This window comes from Nelumbo nucifera, chromosome 1, assembly GCF_055504915.1.
Source record: "Nelumbo nucifera cultivar China Antique chromosome 1, China Antique-T2T, whole genome shotgun sequence".
Lineage (NCBI taxonomy): Eukaryota > Viridiplantae > Streptophyta > Magnoliopsida > Proteales > Nelumbonaceae > Nelumbo > Nelumbo nucifera.
The window spans coordinates 36,318,769-36,335,639 of NC_142649.1; the positions used below are offsets into that span (position 1 = coordinate 36,318,769).

Genomic DNA, 16,871 nt, shown 5'->3' on the forward strand with positions numbered 1-16,871 from the left:
AATAAAAAATGACCAATTGAACATGTACCGCTGTGATGAGAATAATGTGATCTGGGCGGTGAGGTGCAGTTAAGAATGTAACCGAGTCAACTGGTTGACCATCATGTGGCCTTAGTACCACAAGGGGTACCGTCTTACGGTCTTCCCATATCTTTACCTGTTGCAGAAGATGGGTTAGAACAAAGTAAACAATAAAAAACATATTTCATTGACTCTCAAATACAGGAAATAATAAGTTCACAGAAAGTCCACCAGGTAATGAAATTTAGATATCTGGAATTTTTTAAACTTGTCTTAACACAAATTATTAATAATTATTCCCATTCTGCATAGAAATCGATGGGTTGCAGGATTGATCCCAATTTACCAACAAAAAAAATTGTTAGATAAGTTAACTCACCGAATGAGTTAACAAATAGATTCAACAAAACTCTCTACCAAGCATTGGTTAACTACTTTTTGTAGAATAACACTTCCACAATCTACAAGCAGTCATACAGTTTCTAGACATTGACTTGGGTCATTCATCATACAAAAAGAGGGAATGGGGGATATCTAAGAACAGAAAAATGATTAGGACAAATACAAACCGTGCCATCCATTGATGCTGAAGCCAAACGAGTAGTCATCCACTGGCACATTGATAACTCAGTCACCTCTCCATCATGTTTACCAACCAACTGTACTCCATCAATCAGTTTGTCAATGGGGCATCTAAGAGGTTCCTCCGCTGAAAATATTTCCCCTTTTCCAACTTTGGTCATATCAATTTTCAGCACACGCTTTCCAATACCAACTACTAGAACTTCCTGTGCAACATTGTGCAGAGATAACTTGTTAGGGGATTTATAAGTTACTTGAAGCTTCAATAAAAATATGGATATACTAACAAGATGTTCTAAAAAGCATCTGAGGCTTATGCCTTCAGGCAAGGATTAAAACTCTGCAACATATCGGAGCGTATTGGCCAATTTGTATTGTATCAGTGACCCACCGATATGCCCCTACAGTATGTGTTTTGGGATCTGACCTGGTTCAGGGGGTAGACGGGCCTTAAACCAACCCCCCTGAACTGGTTTAAAAAAAATAAAAATAAAATAAAAGCACCCAATGGTGCACCTACCGGCATATCAGCCTGTATCAATATTTAAAACCTTGCCTTCAGGCTCACCTTGAGACAAAACTCAAGGAAAACATACTTAAAGATCAGCTAGGAGGCTCACACCTAAAAGCTTAATGCACATCAACCATGTTTGCATCTTTACATATATATTAGTTGAATATGGTTCTTATAATAAAAACTACTTAAAGATGAATTCAAAGGTTTGCAGCTTGTGTTTATTTACATCAAGAACTTCCTAATATTCTAAAAGAGCTTGCAAGAAAACTCTTACTACTCTGTAGTCCTTGTTTAAATGATGAATATGTATATTTTTCTCATATAGAAATCTATGATACCTAGATACCTATACATGCCTAGTGTACAAGTACCAAACGTGATATGCACTCAACACAACACTGAATACTGCATGAATACTAATACTCCATATCATTAATAGTTAAAAAGTATGTGAATGGATCTATCAAAAAAGAAGCATGTAAAATGGAATTTTTTTAATAAGTAATAGTATAGAAAAATCTGTATATGGTTTAATGGGATCATAGATAGAAACACAGTCCTTTTTGTATAGCTCTACACTTTTTCTAATTTTAGTTGAAATTTTTTCCTTAAATAATGAGATCTCATGAGACTTAAGCTTTATGCCATGAGGTTTATACCTCGCATCAGAAAATCCTAGCACTTTGCCTCATTCCTGTATTTTAAAACAATGATAACAAGTGCATACTCCCAGTAATTCCATGCCTGTAGAAGATTCAAATTAAGATTACAAATCTTTTCTAGAAAATTCACATTATGAGTCAAACTTTTACTTGTTTGTGACAGTGCCAACAGATTCGTGGATGTACTGATTCCCCCTCTCCAAGTATTTGAATGGCAATAACAATTTTTCCTGTAATTTGTGGCTTATCTTCTTCATCTGGACCTTCATTAATCTTCCATACAAAAACTCTCCCATCTATGCTCGCACTGCAGAAAAGCAAGTAAGAATATCTCCAATAACAACCAGATCAAGGAAATGAAGAGCACAAACAAGGAGCAACCTGGCCAAAAGATGAACATCCTCAGCAAAAAAAGCCATGTCTGAAACCCTCTGATGGAAAGGAAAGCAGAAAATTATCAATGAAAAGGTTCAGGCCTTCAAGAAAATTAGGACTGAGAAAAAAAGCATTTCTACAATGTTGCAGAACACAAAATATTAACAGTGTTCTCTATGAGTACAGAGAAAATTTGTGCTCTTGTGCACATGTCAGCATTACATAAATCAATTATGTAAAAGCAGGTGAGGAGACGAGAATGTTGCAGTTGAAATTAGCAGGACCATGCAAAGAAACCATTTCCTACAATAACATTACCAGGTTCAACTAGGAGCACAAAACATGAATCTTTAACTAACCAAAGAATCAAAAGGAACGTTACATGGAAGAACCCCCATATTCAAAAATATTATTAAAATGAAAAGGTAAGGAAGATCAGGGTTTTAGTCAGTAAACTGTCAAACCATCCCGGAACTAAGAGTGATAACTAGAACCCTCAATCAAATAGTAAAACAAGTTGAGATGAAGAATCATAAAGCATATGAATATAACTGTTGCAGTATCATTCTATAGGTCACAGATCACATAGATTACATCAAAAAAAATTGTTTTAAAAGTGCAAGGCACAAAAAAGGCACAGGGGTCAATTTGCACCTGAGGTGCAAGGCACAAGGCGAGGCGCGCACCTTTTTAACCAAGGCGCATAAAAATATAAACTTTAATTTTAAAATAAATGTTTTAAAAACCTATTATCTAATAAATACATAAATATAACATGTAAAGCATATTCAAATGAGAATTTAAAAATAAAATCAAATATATAAATCATTTTCAAGCATATAAAACCCACAATCTCTTTTTTTCTCAATTGCATTACTTCAAGTAGCTAATGTGATGTAAAACGTATTACATTCCTGATTCTACAAGTCACCTTTGTGCCACGCCCCTCGAGGCAAGCCCAAACAAGTCCACGTTTGGTCTTAAATTCTTAGTTCTCACACAAAAAATAATGACTTTATAGTTTTTATTGCTTTTTAAGAAGATATTTTATTAAGATGAATGAATGAACAACATTACAAAATAGGGGGTTCATGAAAGGTTCAAAAGGCAGCGCATGCCTGGGCTGAGGTGCAAGGAACACCAAGCGTGCGCCTTTTGAAAGGGCTGCGCCTAGGACCTGGGCAAGGCGCCTACCCTGAAATGCACCTCACCCGTGCGCCTAGGCGCACCTTTTATCACTGTCAAAAACAGTATTAATAATGAAAACAGATGCCTAGGAGAAATGGGGCAGATAATATGATGCCATAAACAACTGTCTTGCAAATGAAAAAGGAAATGCACTTGCTCATAGCACTTAACCATGATACCAATACCAAGCAACTCATTGGCTTCTCTGCATGATACCAATACCAAAACACACACCATCCAACTCAGAATCTCAAAAACAATAGTCCCCTCCAAATGCTTTTTTACAGTCCCTCTCCAATCACTCCTCAGTCCTCACAATGCCATCACTATCACGATCTTAAAATGATGTGCCATATCAGGTCTTAGTTCACTAGAATCCTTAAGAATTTTCCCTCAACTTTCTGTTTCTCTCTTATTTCTTGCAAACTATTACCCAAAGTTGGTCCTGGGGTCTTGGGAAGGGTGGATTGGATATGACCAAACCTTTGGCATTTTTTAGCACAAAGTATGCACTCAAATTCGAACCCACATTCTCACACTTGTCAGCCAAGATTTTACAATTATACCAAGCAATGGCCCTTCACAAACTCATCACTTGATAATAACATTTTTTCTCTATTTAACCTTAAAAGACAGTTTCATTGTTACAAGGAAAATTTTTCTTTAAATGGCCAAGAATCAGAGGAGAGAAGGCAAAAGTCCTATGGAATGTGATTCCATTTGCAGTTTGTTTGACAATTTGGAAAGAAAGAAATAGGTATATCTCCAAAGATAGTAGAGTAAGGTCTAGAAACAAGTTGATCAGGATTTATGATCCCTATCATGGATTGATTCTCTAGCTCATTTTGAATTCAAAGTTGTAAACATAGAAGATTTAGGTTCCACTCCTTGGATTATTTTGGGTCTTCCTAATCGGGCTCAGGGGTGATCATGGGATGGGCTGGGCTGGGCCTGGCCAAGCTTAGCATTTATTGTAAGAGGCACAACCTGGGCCCAGCACAGTCGACACCCCAGGCACTGCTCTAGACAGCCAAGGCAATGCCATGTTGGTCTTCCAGGCCTCCAAACTTTAAATATAGGTATGTATATATATATATATTGATCAGTAACAGAAAACCTTCATTAATTAAGAAAAGGATTTCAATACAAAGGTGGGCTGAGGTAAACCCTCTTACATCACCCCCAAAAGGAAAATTACAGTGCAGCCCAAAGCATATGCAAATGAATTGGCACATCTTTTAACCCACTAGACGCACACATCCATTCCTTGAGTTAACCACTTGAATTGCCTTCGTTCATTAATGCATGTCCATAACCCATCATTTGTCTTCTCTATCCAGCCAATCACCATTTGCAAATCTCCTTCAATAACCAACCTGTTTATATTCAGCTTGATGAGAATGAAAATTATCACATCTTTATCCCTTAATATTCAGTCTTTTATACTTATTTAGTGCCTAATTGGATTCACTATTCTTATATTTCGATTTAGGGCACGAAATGAGGCATTAAGTGAAAAACAATGCTAATCGGGTAATTTTGCACAGTTTCGGCGCCGCGTGGTAATTTCGGCATAACTCTCCCATCCGGACTCCGATTGAGATGATTCAAGACGCATTGGAAAGATAAGGAAAAGCTCTACAACTTTCATGTTCTGAGTTTTGATAGATTCGGACTGCATCGAGGTCAAAATCGGGCCCGAAGTCTCTGCAAATTCGTAGAGAAGCCCAATTCGCAGAGAGCCCCAGATCGCAGCAAAGCCCAATTCACAGAGAAGCCCTAGTTCGCTGGAGAAGACCAGCCCAATTCAGCATGCAGTACTAGGGCCCACTCATCATTCTTAATAGAATTCGGCTAAGAGTCTTAATCAAATCTGATTTTTATTGTAATCTTAAAGAAAGAAAAGAGTTAGAGTCCAACTTAGTCAAGAGTTTCTATTTAGAGATAAGGATAAGATTAGATCTGAATTAGGAAATAGGACTTTCTATTTTTGAGAAAGAGAACTCCTAAGAGGAGCTGAAAACTGCTCCCTCCTAAGGCTATGTAAAAAGGGGGGCGGACTAGCAAGGAGGCATCACTCAATCTTGGAGACAATAATTCACCAAGAAGGGAGAAAAGAAGCAAAATACGCCCCCGCCCCCCCCCCCCCCCCATCTGGAAGCTGCGATTTCTACATGAAGTGTGGGTAAGCTTTTGATTTTTGGTTGAAAGGTTAGGGAAGCTTTGATTCTTAAACATTATGAGATCTAAATGATTTTTATTTTAGTTCATTGTTTATGGATATTCATATGTTTTCTGCGATTTCCTGTGAGGATTATTTTTATTGATTAAGCAAGAAGGATCCCTTACTCATTCAATGAGAATAATCTATGGCCGATTGAACCTCCAATTTCGTATATGATTGGTAGGTTTAATCATGGTGGCAACTAACATAAATTGATTATGGACAAGTTTTTTATTTATGTTAGGAGGATATATGATCTGGTTTAAACGGTCCGAGCTTGTGAGATCACTGACCAGAATTGGGCATCTCCCCTCTTAATGCTATTAATAGATTAAATCCTAAGAGCTTGTTTAGGACTATCTATTAATAAGAGAAGCAATCAAAGAGTTTGTTTTGGTTGCCGAGAAAACGAGTAGAGGCTGGCTGTTATTGTTAATGGCTATAACCAATCTAATCATAAACATATGAATTTATCCTTGCATCGATGATCAATGATAAGAATCAAGGCTGAACTTGTCCCTTCAACCAGAAGTTATCTCCCATCGATTTAATCCTTGCTTTGTTTTATTTTATTTTATTTTCCTTGCTTTTATAACAACCCCTCTATTTTCTTTTCTCTTGAAAATAAATCCACCCAATCCCTGTGGAGACGACCTTGCTCATCACTATCTACAAAAATATTTAATTCGAGCAGTATTTTTATTTTTGGTTGGATTCGACACCCACCAAATTTTGGCGCCATTGCCGGGGATTGGTGTCTTTAATAAGATTTATTTCCTTTTGCTTGGTTTATGCCCCGTTCTTCTCGTGTAAGTGAACTCCAATACGATCCCGAGATCGAAAACACAGTTCGCCAGTTGAGGAAAGAAAACAAGCAATATCGTAACCAACCGGCATCGCTCCCATCTCCCGGGGTGAAATCGGCAACAAACCTCGTCGAGCCATCTAACAACTCTGAAGAACAAGTCATGGCCAACATCGACGAAAGAACTCTTAGAGAGCTAGCTGCACCGGATCTAAATCAGCAATCACTCTGCATCGAATATTTAGATCTAACGGTACCTTTTGAATTGAAATCCAGTCTTATCCACTTACTCCCTACTTTCCGTGGACTTTTAGGTGAAGAGGATAAACACTTAAAAGAATTTCATGTAATATGCTTGAGCATGAAACCTCAAGTTGTGTGTCGTTCCTTTCTCACTAGCTGACAAAGCTAAGGATTGGCTTTACTACTTACCCTCCAGTTCTATCACTACATGGAATGAGATGAAGAAGTTGTTTCTCGAGAAGTTCTTCCCTGCATCACGAGCTGCTAATATCAGGAAGGAAATCTGTGGGGATAAGACAATTCACTGGAGAGACTCTCTATGAGTATTGGGAGAGATTCAAACAACTATGTGCAAGCTGTCCTCAACATCAAATTCCGGATCAACTCCTTATCCAATACTTTTATGAAGGATTATTGCCAATGGATAGGAGTATGATCGATGCTGCAAGTGGAGGTGTGTTGGTGAATAAAACTCCTACTCAAGCAAGGGAACTAATTACAAACATGGCCGCTAATGCACAACAGTTTGGCAACAGACAAGAGTCCATTCCGAGGAGTCAATGAGGTAAATACTTCTTCCATCGATCAACGATTAGATACCCTCACCTCTCTTGTGGAGAAATTGGTGGTAGGTCATGTACAACAAGTAAAGACTTGTGGCATTTGTTCCACTACGAGTCATCCAACCAACATGTGTCCTACACTTCAAGATGAACCCTATGAACAAGCCAATGCTGTTGGAGGATTCCCACAAAGGAGATACGATCCCTATTCAAATACTTACAATGCAGGATGGAGGGATCATCCTAATCTTAGCTATGGAGCCAAGCCCTTCGGCTTCCAACAATATCAAGCTAGACAACCGGCTCCACAATATTCATCTTCCAAACAAGGTATGTGTTTAGATGAAATTGTTAAAGCACTTGCAACTAACACCCAACAATTTTAACAGGAGACAAGGACAAGCATCCAAAACCTGGAGAATCAAGTGAGCCGATTGGCAACTGTTGTGAGTCGACTGAAATCCCAAGGATCAAGAAAGCTACCCTCCCAGACCATAGTCAACCCTAAGCAGAATGCTAGTGCAATTACTCTAAGAAGAGGAAAGGAGCTGAATAGGCTTAGCAAGGAAGTGCCTAAGAATGAAATTGAAGAAGAAATAGAAAAGGAAGCACCACCACCCCAAACTCAAGATCCAAGCGGTGAACAGCCCCAAGCCATAGTAACAACTCCACCTTTTCCTAGCCGATTTGCAAAATCCAAGAAAGAGGAGTCAACCTTGAATTCTAAATTGCAAGAAACTCCGAAGTTACAACAGTTAGGTAACGTTCCTTATATTACATTACCAATTTCTAATGAGAGACCTTTACTCGTTGTTTTACAGGCCCCTATTCCAAATTTGAACCCACCCATGATGGATGAAAGGGGAAAACACCGGAAGTTGCAACTGCAAAAGTTAGAGGATCCGGTTTATGATGATTAAAAACAGGGAAGTTTTCTTGTTTTTGCATTTATAGTTTAGTTATTTCCACCTTTCCTTTGTATTTCACCTTACATTGGGCACAATGTAAGTTTTAAGTGTGTGTGTGTGGGGGGGGATATAGGATTTGATTCAGGATTTTAGATAAGTAGTATTCATTTCAGTTCAAAAAAAAAAAAAAAAACTCAACTCTTGAAATCAATTGAAGAAATATTCTAGAAAAATTCTTGTGAACCTCGTAATGAGGTGCGATTAGGGAATGCACGACTTATCTGAAGCCATTTCCTTTTGAGCTAGTCCTAAATTCAGGTTTAAGTAAATAGGGTAAATATTTTTACCATACAATTGAGATAACCTAGTAGGATGGAGCATAAAATGCACCTACTAGCCAGCAATTCAAAAACAGGACGGAACATAAAATGCACCTACTAAACCAGCAATTCGAAAGTAGGATGAGCATAAAATGCACCTAATCAAATATACAGATCTAACGGTACCTTTTAAATTGAAATCCAGTCTTATTCACTTACTCCCTACTTTCCGTAGACTTTTAGGTGAAGATCCCCATAAACACTTAAAAGAATTTCATGTAATCTACTTGAGCATGAAACCTCAAGGTGTTACCGAAGAGCAGATCAAGTTGCGTGTTGTTCCTTTCTCACTAGCTGACAAAGCTAAGGATTGGCTTTACTACTTACCCTCCAGTTCTATAACTACATGGAATGAGATGAAAAAGTTGTTTCTCGAGAAGTTCTTCCCTGCATCACGAGCTGCTAATAAATTGATTATGGACAAGTTTTCGATTTATGTTAGGAGGATATATATCCTCCTAACATAAACTTGTCCATAATCAATTTATGTTAGTTGCCACCATGATTAAACCTACCAATCATATACGAAATTGGACGTTCAATCGGCCATAGATTATTCTCATTGAATGAGTAAGGGATCCTTCTTGCTTAATCAATAAAAATAATCCTCACAGGAAATCGCAGAAAACATATGAATACCCATAAACAATGAACTAAAATAAAAATCAATTAGATCTCACAATGTTTAAGAATCAAAGCTTCCCTAACCTTTCAACCAAAAATCAAAAGCTTGCACACACTTCATGTAGAAATCGTAGCTTCCAGATGAAGGGGGGGGGGGGGGGGCATATTCTGCTTCTTTTCTCCCTTCTTGCTGAATTCTTGTCTCCAAGATTGAGTGATGCCTCCTTGCTAGTCCGCCCCCCTTTTTACATAGCCTTAGGAGGGAGCATTTTTCAGCTCCTCTTAGGAGTTCTCTTTCTCAAAAATAGAAAGTCCTATTTCCTAATTCAGATCTAATCTTATCCTTATCTCTAAATAGAAACTCTTAACTAAGTTGGACTCTAACTCTTTTCTTTCTATAAGATTACAATAAAAATCAGATCTGATTAAGACTCTTAGTCGAATTCTATTAAGAATGATGAGTGGGCCCTACTACTGCATGCTGAATTGAGCTGGTCTTCTCCAGCAAACTAGGGCTTCTCTGCAAATTGGGCTTTGCTACAATCTGGGGCTCTCTGGGAATTGGGCTTTTCTGCGAATTTGCAGACTTCGGGCCCGATTTTGACCTCGATGCAATCTGAATCTATCAAAACTCAGAACATGAAAGTTGTAGAGATTTTCCTTATCTTTCCAATGCATCTTGAATCATCTCAATCGGAGTCTGGATGGGAGAGTTATGCCCAAATTACCACGCGGCGCCGAAACTGTGCAAAATTACCCGATTAGCCTTATTTTTCACCTAATGCTTCCTTTCGTGCCCTAAATCGAAATATAAGAATAGTGAGTCCAATTAAGCACTAAATAAGTATAAAAGACTGAATATTAAGGGATAAAGATATGACAATTTTCATTCTCATCACAGCTCCTTAGCGCTTTTCACTCCCTCCAACAGAGCCAAAATCTCTACTTTCAATGAATCCCCAACTCCAATTGGACCTAAAAAAAGAGCTATCACTGAACTTGCCTCCAATCTAAAAATACCACCAACCCCTGATAGCCCTGGATTTCCTTCAATGCTCCCATCAAAGTTGAGTTTGATAAAACCTTCCATCAAGGGGTGCCACAAAGGATGGACATTGATTCTACTTGGCACTAAGACTGTTATTTCCTACCAATTGTTTACTCTGGTCTCTATTGGAGCATCATCAAATAGGTCCATTGTCTTTACCCACCATGCTACCCTCAAAGTAATCACTTCTATAATTGTGTCCATGTTTCTTTCTTTTTCAGCGAATAGCCTTTGGTTCCTTTCCTCCCAAATTGTCCAACAAACCGCTGCTCTAGTGCACCTCCACAAGATTTTTCCCCTCTTTTTGATCCAGCTACCAACTGAATAAATGAAGAGGCTTCAAATGCTTGACAGGGGAGTCCATCTGCAACCAAATAAAGAGAGAAACCACTCCCAAATAGATGAAATAAAAGGGCAGGATATAAGTGAGAGAAAGATTCACCATTGGCTTTGCAAAGGGTACACCAGTTCGGGGACAAGCACCAAAAAGGCTTCTTTCTTTGAAGTTGATCACAAGTATTAATTCGTTCCAAAGCTATTTCTCGGCAAAGAGCACAGACCCTAGGTGGGACCAGTCTTCCCCACACTTCTTTAGAAGGAAAGGGAATGGCAAGAGAAAGAGAGGGTTGAGTTAGGCATTGAAAAAAGAGGCACAACTGAAAGAGCCAGAAGAGGAAAGTGTCCAAATCCAAGAATCCCCCTTGTCGGTTCTAAGAAGACCTTTTGAAGTACCTAAACCAAGGACCATACCAACTCCAACTCCGAATCTCTGAGACCTCGTCTAAAACCCAAATCCTAATTAAGCTCAAACCCTGGACCAATAGATGACGAGGCAATCAAGTTTTTGTACCTAGAAAGGGAAGGGAAGGAAGTTGGTCTTTAAGTGGTGCGTCCCCCACCCACATGTGTTCCCAGAACCTAACCATGTTTCTAGAGCACGAGTTATACCTGACAAAAGGTAGAAAACAAGGAAGAATGGCATGGATGGGTTTCTGATAACTCTGTATTTTGATGCCTTAAGGGCATCATTTTAGGGGTAATTTAGACCTTAAACTGACTAATGGCCGGGATAGAGAGATACCTCCATCACCAGCAACGCAACCAAATGGCCAGGAACGATGATGAGCAGCCCAAAAAGCTGAAAGAGTATTTCACTCCAACCCAGTATAACCCTTCATCTTGCATACAATTGCCAGATACCCAAGCCTTGCAGTATGAGATTAAATCAAGCACAATCCAGATGCTCCCCTCTTTCTATGGGAACCCGAGTGAGGACCCATACAAACACATAGATGAGTTTCTGGAAATCTGTTCCACTGTAAGGATCCAAAACTTTAATGATGATGCCCTTAGATTAACTCTTTTCCCCTTCTCCTTGAAAGACAAAGCCAAGCACTGGTTGGGAACTATAGGGAGACCTATTAGAACTTGGGCAAAAATGCAGCAAGAATTCCTTGGAAAGTTCTACCCTATAGGACGAACCAACACCATGAGAAGATCCATCACTGGATTCACCCAAACACTGGGTGAACAAATTCACGAGTCTTGGGAGAGAATGAAAGAGTTGTTGAGAAAGTGCCCACACCATGGCCTATCCAAGTGGCAAATTGTCCAAGCCTTCTATGAAGGTTTGACTAATCAATATAGGCAAATGGTAGATGCATCCTGTGGGGGGGCATTTATGAGTAAAAGTGAGGATGAAGTGTATGCTCTTTTCAAAACATTGAGTAAAAATTCCATCAACAATGCATCATTATATTCCTATGAGAGGTCGATGGGACCCTCAAAGAGGGCAGAGCTCTACAAAGTCGGGAACAGTATAGAGCCCGAGGCAAGAATGGACCTGAATGCAATCACTAGAAAACTAGACAAGGTGGATCTTCTAGCCCAAAAGCTTGATCAATTCTTCACCTATAACTAGCAACCGGGCCCATCTACACCTTATCCTGAAGTTTGTTCCATTTGTGCCAGCCTAGCCCACCAAGTTGATGATTGTCCAACGGCGGCCTAGCTTCCGCCGTTTATCCAATAACAGAGGTTCAGGCAGCCCAGAGTTTCTCGAGGGCTAATAATAACCCATTTTCAAATACTTACAACCCTAGGTGAAGAAATCACCCTAACTTTTCTTGGAGGACACATCAACCTAACACAGTCCCAGCAGTACCATCCATCTAACTCCATGGCCCAGCAATTTCAGAGGCCACAAGTGCAGAGCCAATTCCAACAGACTTACCCTAGGAACCAGCCGGTCCAACCTGATCAAGTTTACCCACAACCTCCTCAAACCAATACAGTTGATGACAAATTCATGCAGCTTCAGCAGCTAATTCTAACTCAGTAGCAGTCCATCGCTAGATTAGACAGCCAAATAGGACAGCTAGCCGAAGCCAATGCGATGAGAGAAGTAGGACAACTACTGAGTCAACCGGTTGCGAATCCTAGAAATTAGCCACCGAGTTTTCCTCCACAACAAGTTCAACCACCTCCTAAGAACCCTTAGTTTGAAAATGCCAAGGCTATTACGACCTTAAGGAGTGGGAGGATTTTAGAGGACCCGTATGAGAAAAAGAAATTTGAAAACATCAATGAAGAAGAAAATGAGCAAGAAGACCGTAAGTTCGGGGGGGAGAAAAAGGAAAGGAAAATTTAGAAGAAGAACCTATAGTGAACCGACCTGTAGTTCCCTTTCCAACTGCACTCATAGTCGGGCTGTTGCGAAAGACGAAATAGACTCGCAACGAGGAGATCAAGGAGTTATTCAAGCAAGTCCATATTAACATCCCTCTCCTCGACGCGATCCAACATTTCCTGGCCTACGCCAAGTTCTTGAAAGAGCTATGTACTCAAAAGAGAGAACCACGATCAGCCCCACAAAAAGTGATTCTCTCGGCAGATGTTAGTGTGGTTCTCCTAAACCAACTCCCCCAGAAAATGGAAGACCCTGGTGCTCCTCTAATAAGTTGTGTCATCTCTGGAATCATTTTCGATCGAGTCCTATTGGATCTTGGGGCCAGTGTAAATCTGCTCCCCTCTATTATTTATGAAAGGTTCAGGATCGGCGAGTTAAAACCTACCCCGGTAATTCTGCAACTCGATCAGTCAGTTAAGACTCCTCGAGGTGTTATTGAGGACGTCATTTTCAGAGTAGAGGATTGTTACTTCCCATTGGATTTTATCGTCCTAGACATGACCCCAACCGAGGAACTGAACCATAACCCAATAATCTTAGGACATCCGTTTCTATCAACTGCCAATGCAAACATCAACTATAAATCGGGAGAAATGGACATTTCATTTGGAGAGCAGAAAGTCCGATTAAATGTATTTAGTGCCACTAAGTATCCAAACCTAAGGGAAGATGAGTTCAAGGTAGATGTAGTGGACGACCTTGTAGATGCCCTGTCTACCCTTTGGTTAGCCCAATCTGAGCCCTGTCTACCCTTTGGTTAGCCCAATCTGAGCCCTGTCTGTGTAAAGAAGAAAGCGAGTCTGAAAGTGTAGATGTGAGAGGTGAGTGAATGCGTCTGGCTGAAGACATTAAACTTAGCGCTAGTTGGGAGGCAACCCAACGTGGTTTTCAATTGCTTTTAGGATTAGAATTTTTGTTTTTTTTTTTATTCAAGACCAGTTGGCAGACCTTGAACCCCTTGGGAAAAATCCTCTTGATTGTTCCCTTTGGCCCAAGTCCCTTTGTATCATTATAGTCATGCCATTGGGGACAATGGCATTTAAGTTGGGGGGTAAGGAAAAGAAAAGAAAAAAATAATAATAATAAAAATAACAATAACACGAGAGAAGCCTTTAGAAATGCAGAACTAAAATTTTCATTGAAAATTTTAAAATTTTTTCCATTAAAAGAGATTCCCGAATTGAAAAAGTTGAGGAAACTGATAAAAGAATATTGAATTTTGTAGAGATTGGTAGCAAGTGACAAGAGTTAAATTGGTCTTGTTTGAATGTTGTCGAAACCGTTTAGAAATTGAATATACTCCCAAGTTTGCCCCTGTAAAGATAAGAAGAGAAAGATTGAGAAATCAAACAAAAAATTCTTCAAATTAATAGAGATAGTGGACTACCCCGAACAATGCTGAATTTTACACACAGCAAAAAGAGAGAGAGAGAGAGAGAGAGAGAATAAAAGGTCAATGGACACCCTAAACTTAGTAACCAGGTCTCTTCACCTAAGTTAAGTGTCGAGATTCGCGTCAAACGGGAAAGGGAATGCCAAAGACACTTAACACTTAGTAATTGGGTCTCTTCACCTAAGTCAAGTGTCGAGATTCGTGTCAAACGGTGCAAAGTAGCAATAAAAATGTGTGTGCATATCAAGTTCAGGGGTAGAAATCCACTGTCAGAAATGATAAGAAGAATACCCGCCTGATTTTAAAAATCAATCTCAACTTATCGAGATAGTCTGCAAATGGAATGGTATATAAAATTTTTAAGCCAAGTTTTTGTAATGTTCAAAGCAGGATAGTTTTACCCCTTAAACCCAAAGATTTTTAAGCCAAGTTTTTGTAATGTTCAAAGCAGGATGGTTTTACCCCTTAAACCCAATACTGATCTATACAAAGTTTGAGAATTCTAGAATCAGGATACTTGGCTAATTTTGTCAGGGATGATCTTGCAATGGGAATGATCTCTTTACTCGGTGTAATTTTAAGGCTGCATTGTTAAGGGGCTAGCAATGGTTAAGTTGGGAGGTAATGATAACTCTGTATTTTGATGCCTTAAGGGCATCATTTTAGGGGTATTTTAGACCTTAGACTAACTAATCTATACCCTTTTTCCGGTTAAATTCAATGTTGTAACCTTTGAGGGTCCCTGTGCAAATTCTGGGTAAAAACTGGGAAATTTACAGAGTTTTCTACAGATTTTGGGAAGCTAGTGAGAATTCCAACTGAGAGAGGGGGTGTTTCTGTGAAAAACTAAGCACAGGAGGGCGCCTCCTATCTGCTAAACCCAGAAAGGCGCCCCACCTACTGTATTAGCATACCCCCCTCTCCTTAGCAAACCGTAGGGCGCCTCCCCACTCAATCTTTTCACCTCTAACAAACCCTAGCCACCCCTAACTGCTAAATCTTCACCTTCCACTCCTCCCTAACATCTAATCTCAACCATCCAAGCCTTAGCAACCTCTCATACCCTTAGATCATCACCTTGCAATCTCCACCGTCCATTCCAAGGCGCCATCTCTTTAGCATTCTAACCCTAGGGCGCCACCTAACCCCTAATCTCCACCATTCAATCCTAGGAGCTTAAATCCCAACCCTCCATACTTATAGGTGCCCTCTCCTTTTCACTCTAGCCGTAGGATCCCTCTAGTTTAATCCTAACCCTCCATTCCTAAACCCTAAAGGCGCCCATTTTCTGCATAAACCCACTAGTTGCCCCTCTCTTTCTCTCTAATCCCAGTTTTGTCCACCCTTCTCTATAAAAAGGACCCCAAGGGCCCTGGAGAAGGGGTTGGTCAATTCACTTAATTCACAAGGCTAAGGTTTCTTGAGGAGTTCAAGGGTTGTAGAAGGGAAGGACACCCAGATCTTGTCAAGAGGGGTTCCTGCAAGCAATCTAGCCAATCTGCAACAACCGCCATTGGATTTGATTAGCCATCCCTTTCGTTTTCTTTATTTTCTTTTATGTTATTTTTATTCTAACAATCTTTTAGATTTAATTTTTGTTTGTTTGTGTGTTTTGCAGATCTGAATTCGTCCAGTTCAAGGCTAAGCTGTCTCGAGGGGTTCGAGGGCTGAACAGAGGGAGAAAGCGTGTATTTTGTCTTCCCGGACAGCTACCGCCACTAGATCCGAATTTTGGATCATTTTTATTTTTTTTTGTTGAGGTTCTTCTTCTTCTTCTTCTTCTTCTTCTTCTTCAACAGGGCTCCACCCTTTCTCTTATTGTTTTGAATGTTAAATCAGGGGTGGAGCTCCATTCTTCTTCTTCTTCTTCTTCTTCTTCTTTCTACAGATACTTGCAGACTTGCAGACTTGTTTCTTGTACAAAAACAGGGGCTCCACCCCTTTTTCTCAGTTTTTCTCATAAAAACAAGGGATCCGCCCCATTGTTTTTCAGTTTTTCTCATTAAAACTGCCCATTCTTCTTTCTTCAAATACTTGCAGACTTGCAGTCATGCTTCTTACCCAAAAACAGGGGCTCTGCCCCTTTTTTTTCAGTTCTTCTCATTAAAACAGTTCAGTTTTTCTCATTATCAAGTAGAATAGTTTATTTATTTGTGTTGTTATCAAGTAGAATAGTTTATTTATTTCCGAAGTCTAATAAGTTCACAAATACGAGTATTGATAGTAGCAAATTGCATTTTGTTATTTGCCAATAGGAAATTTTGCCAACCAAAGTGTGAATTTGAGAAGAGAACCAAAAAAGATGAAGCAAACCATTATTAGTGATGTGTATAATAAAGAAGAGCAAGTATGCATACGCATTGCTAGATGGTTTTATCAAACCGGTATTCCCTTAAATACCATACGCTTGAAAAGTTTTGAAGCAATGGTAGAGGCAATAGGGCAATTTGGTCTGGGATTAAAAATCACAAGTTACCATGAGTTGTGAGTTCCTTTCTTGAAGAAGGAGGTTGATTATACGAAACATTGCTTCGACACCATAAGAAGTCTTGGGAAAAATGGGGCTGCTTTCTTATGTCTGATGGGTGGACGAATAGAAAGGATAGGACCCTCATAAATTTTGTGGTCCATAGTCATGCTGGGACAATG

At 39.5% G+C, this 16,871-nt stretch overlaps 1 protein-coding gene across 1 annotated transcript in view; it reads right to left on the bottom strand.

The window, feature by feature from the left end:
* The window catches only part of LOC104608286 (enhancer of mRNA-decapping protein 4-like), a 29,644-nt gene that overhangs the window by 6,202 nt on the left and 6,571 nt on the right, over positions 1 to 16,871 (bottom strand). The window contains exons 2-5 of the mRNA XM_010274227.3: positions 2,164 to 2,213; positions 1,933 to 2,089; positions 591 to 809; positions 29 to 157 (exon numbers count right to left, since the gene is read on the bottom strand). Of these exons, the coding sequence (XP_010272529.1) occupies positions 29 to 157; positions 591 to 809; positions 1,933 to 2,089; positions 2,164 to 2,213 (555 nt within the window). The remainder of the gene's footprint in view (positions 1 to 28; positions 158 to 590; positions 810 to 1,932; positions 2,090 to 2,163; positions 2,214 to 16,871) is intronic.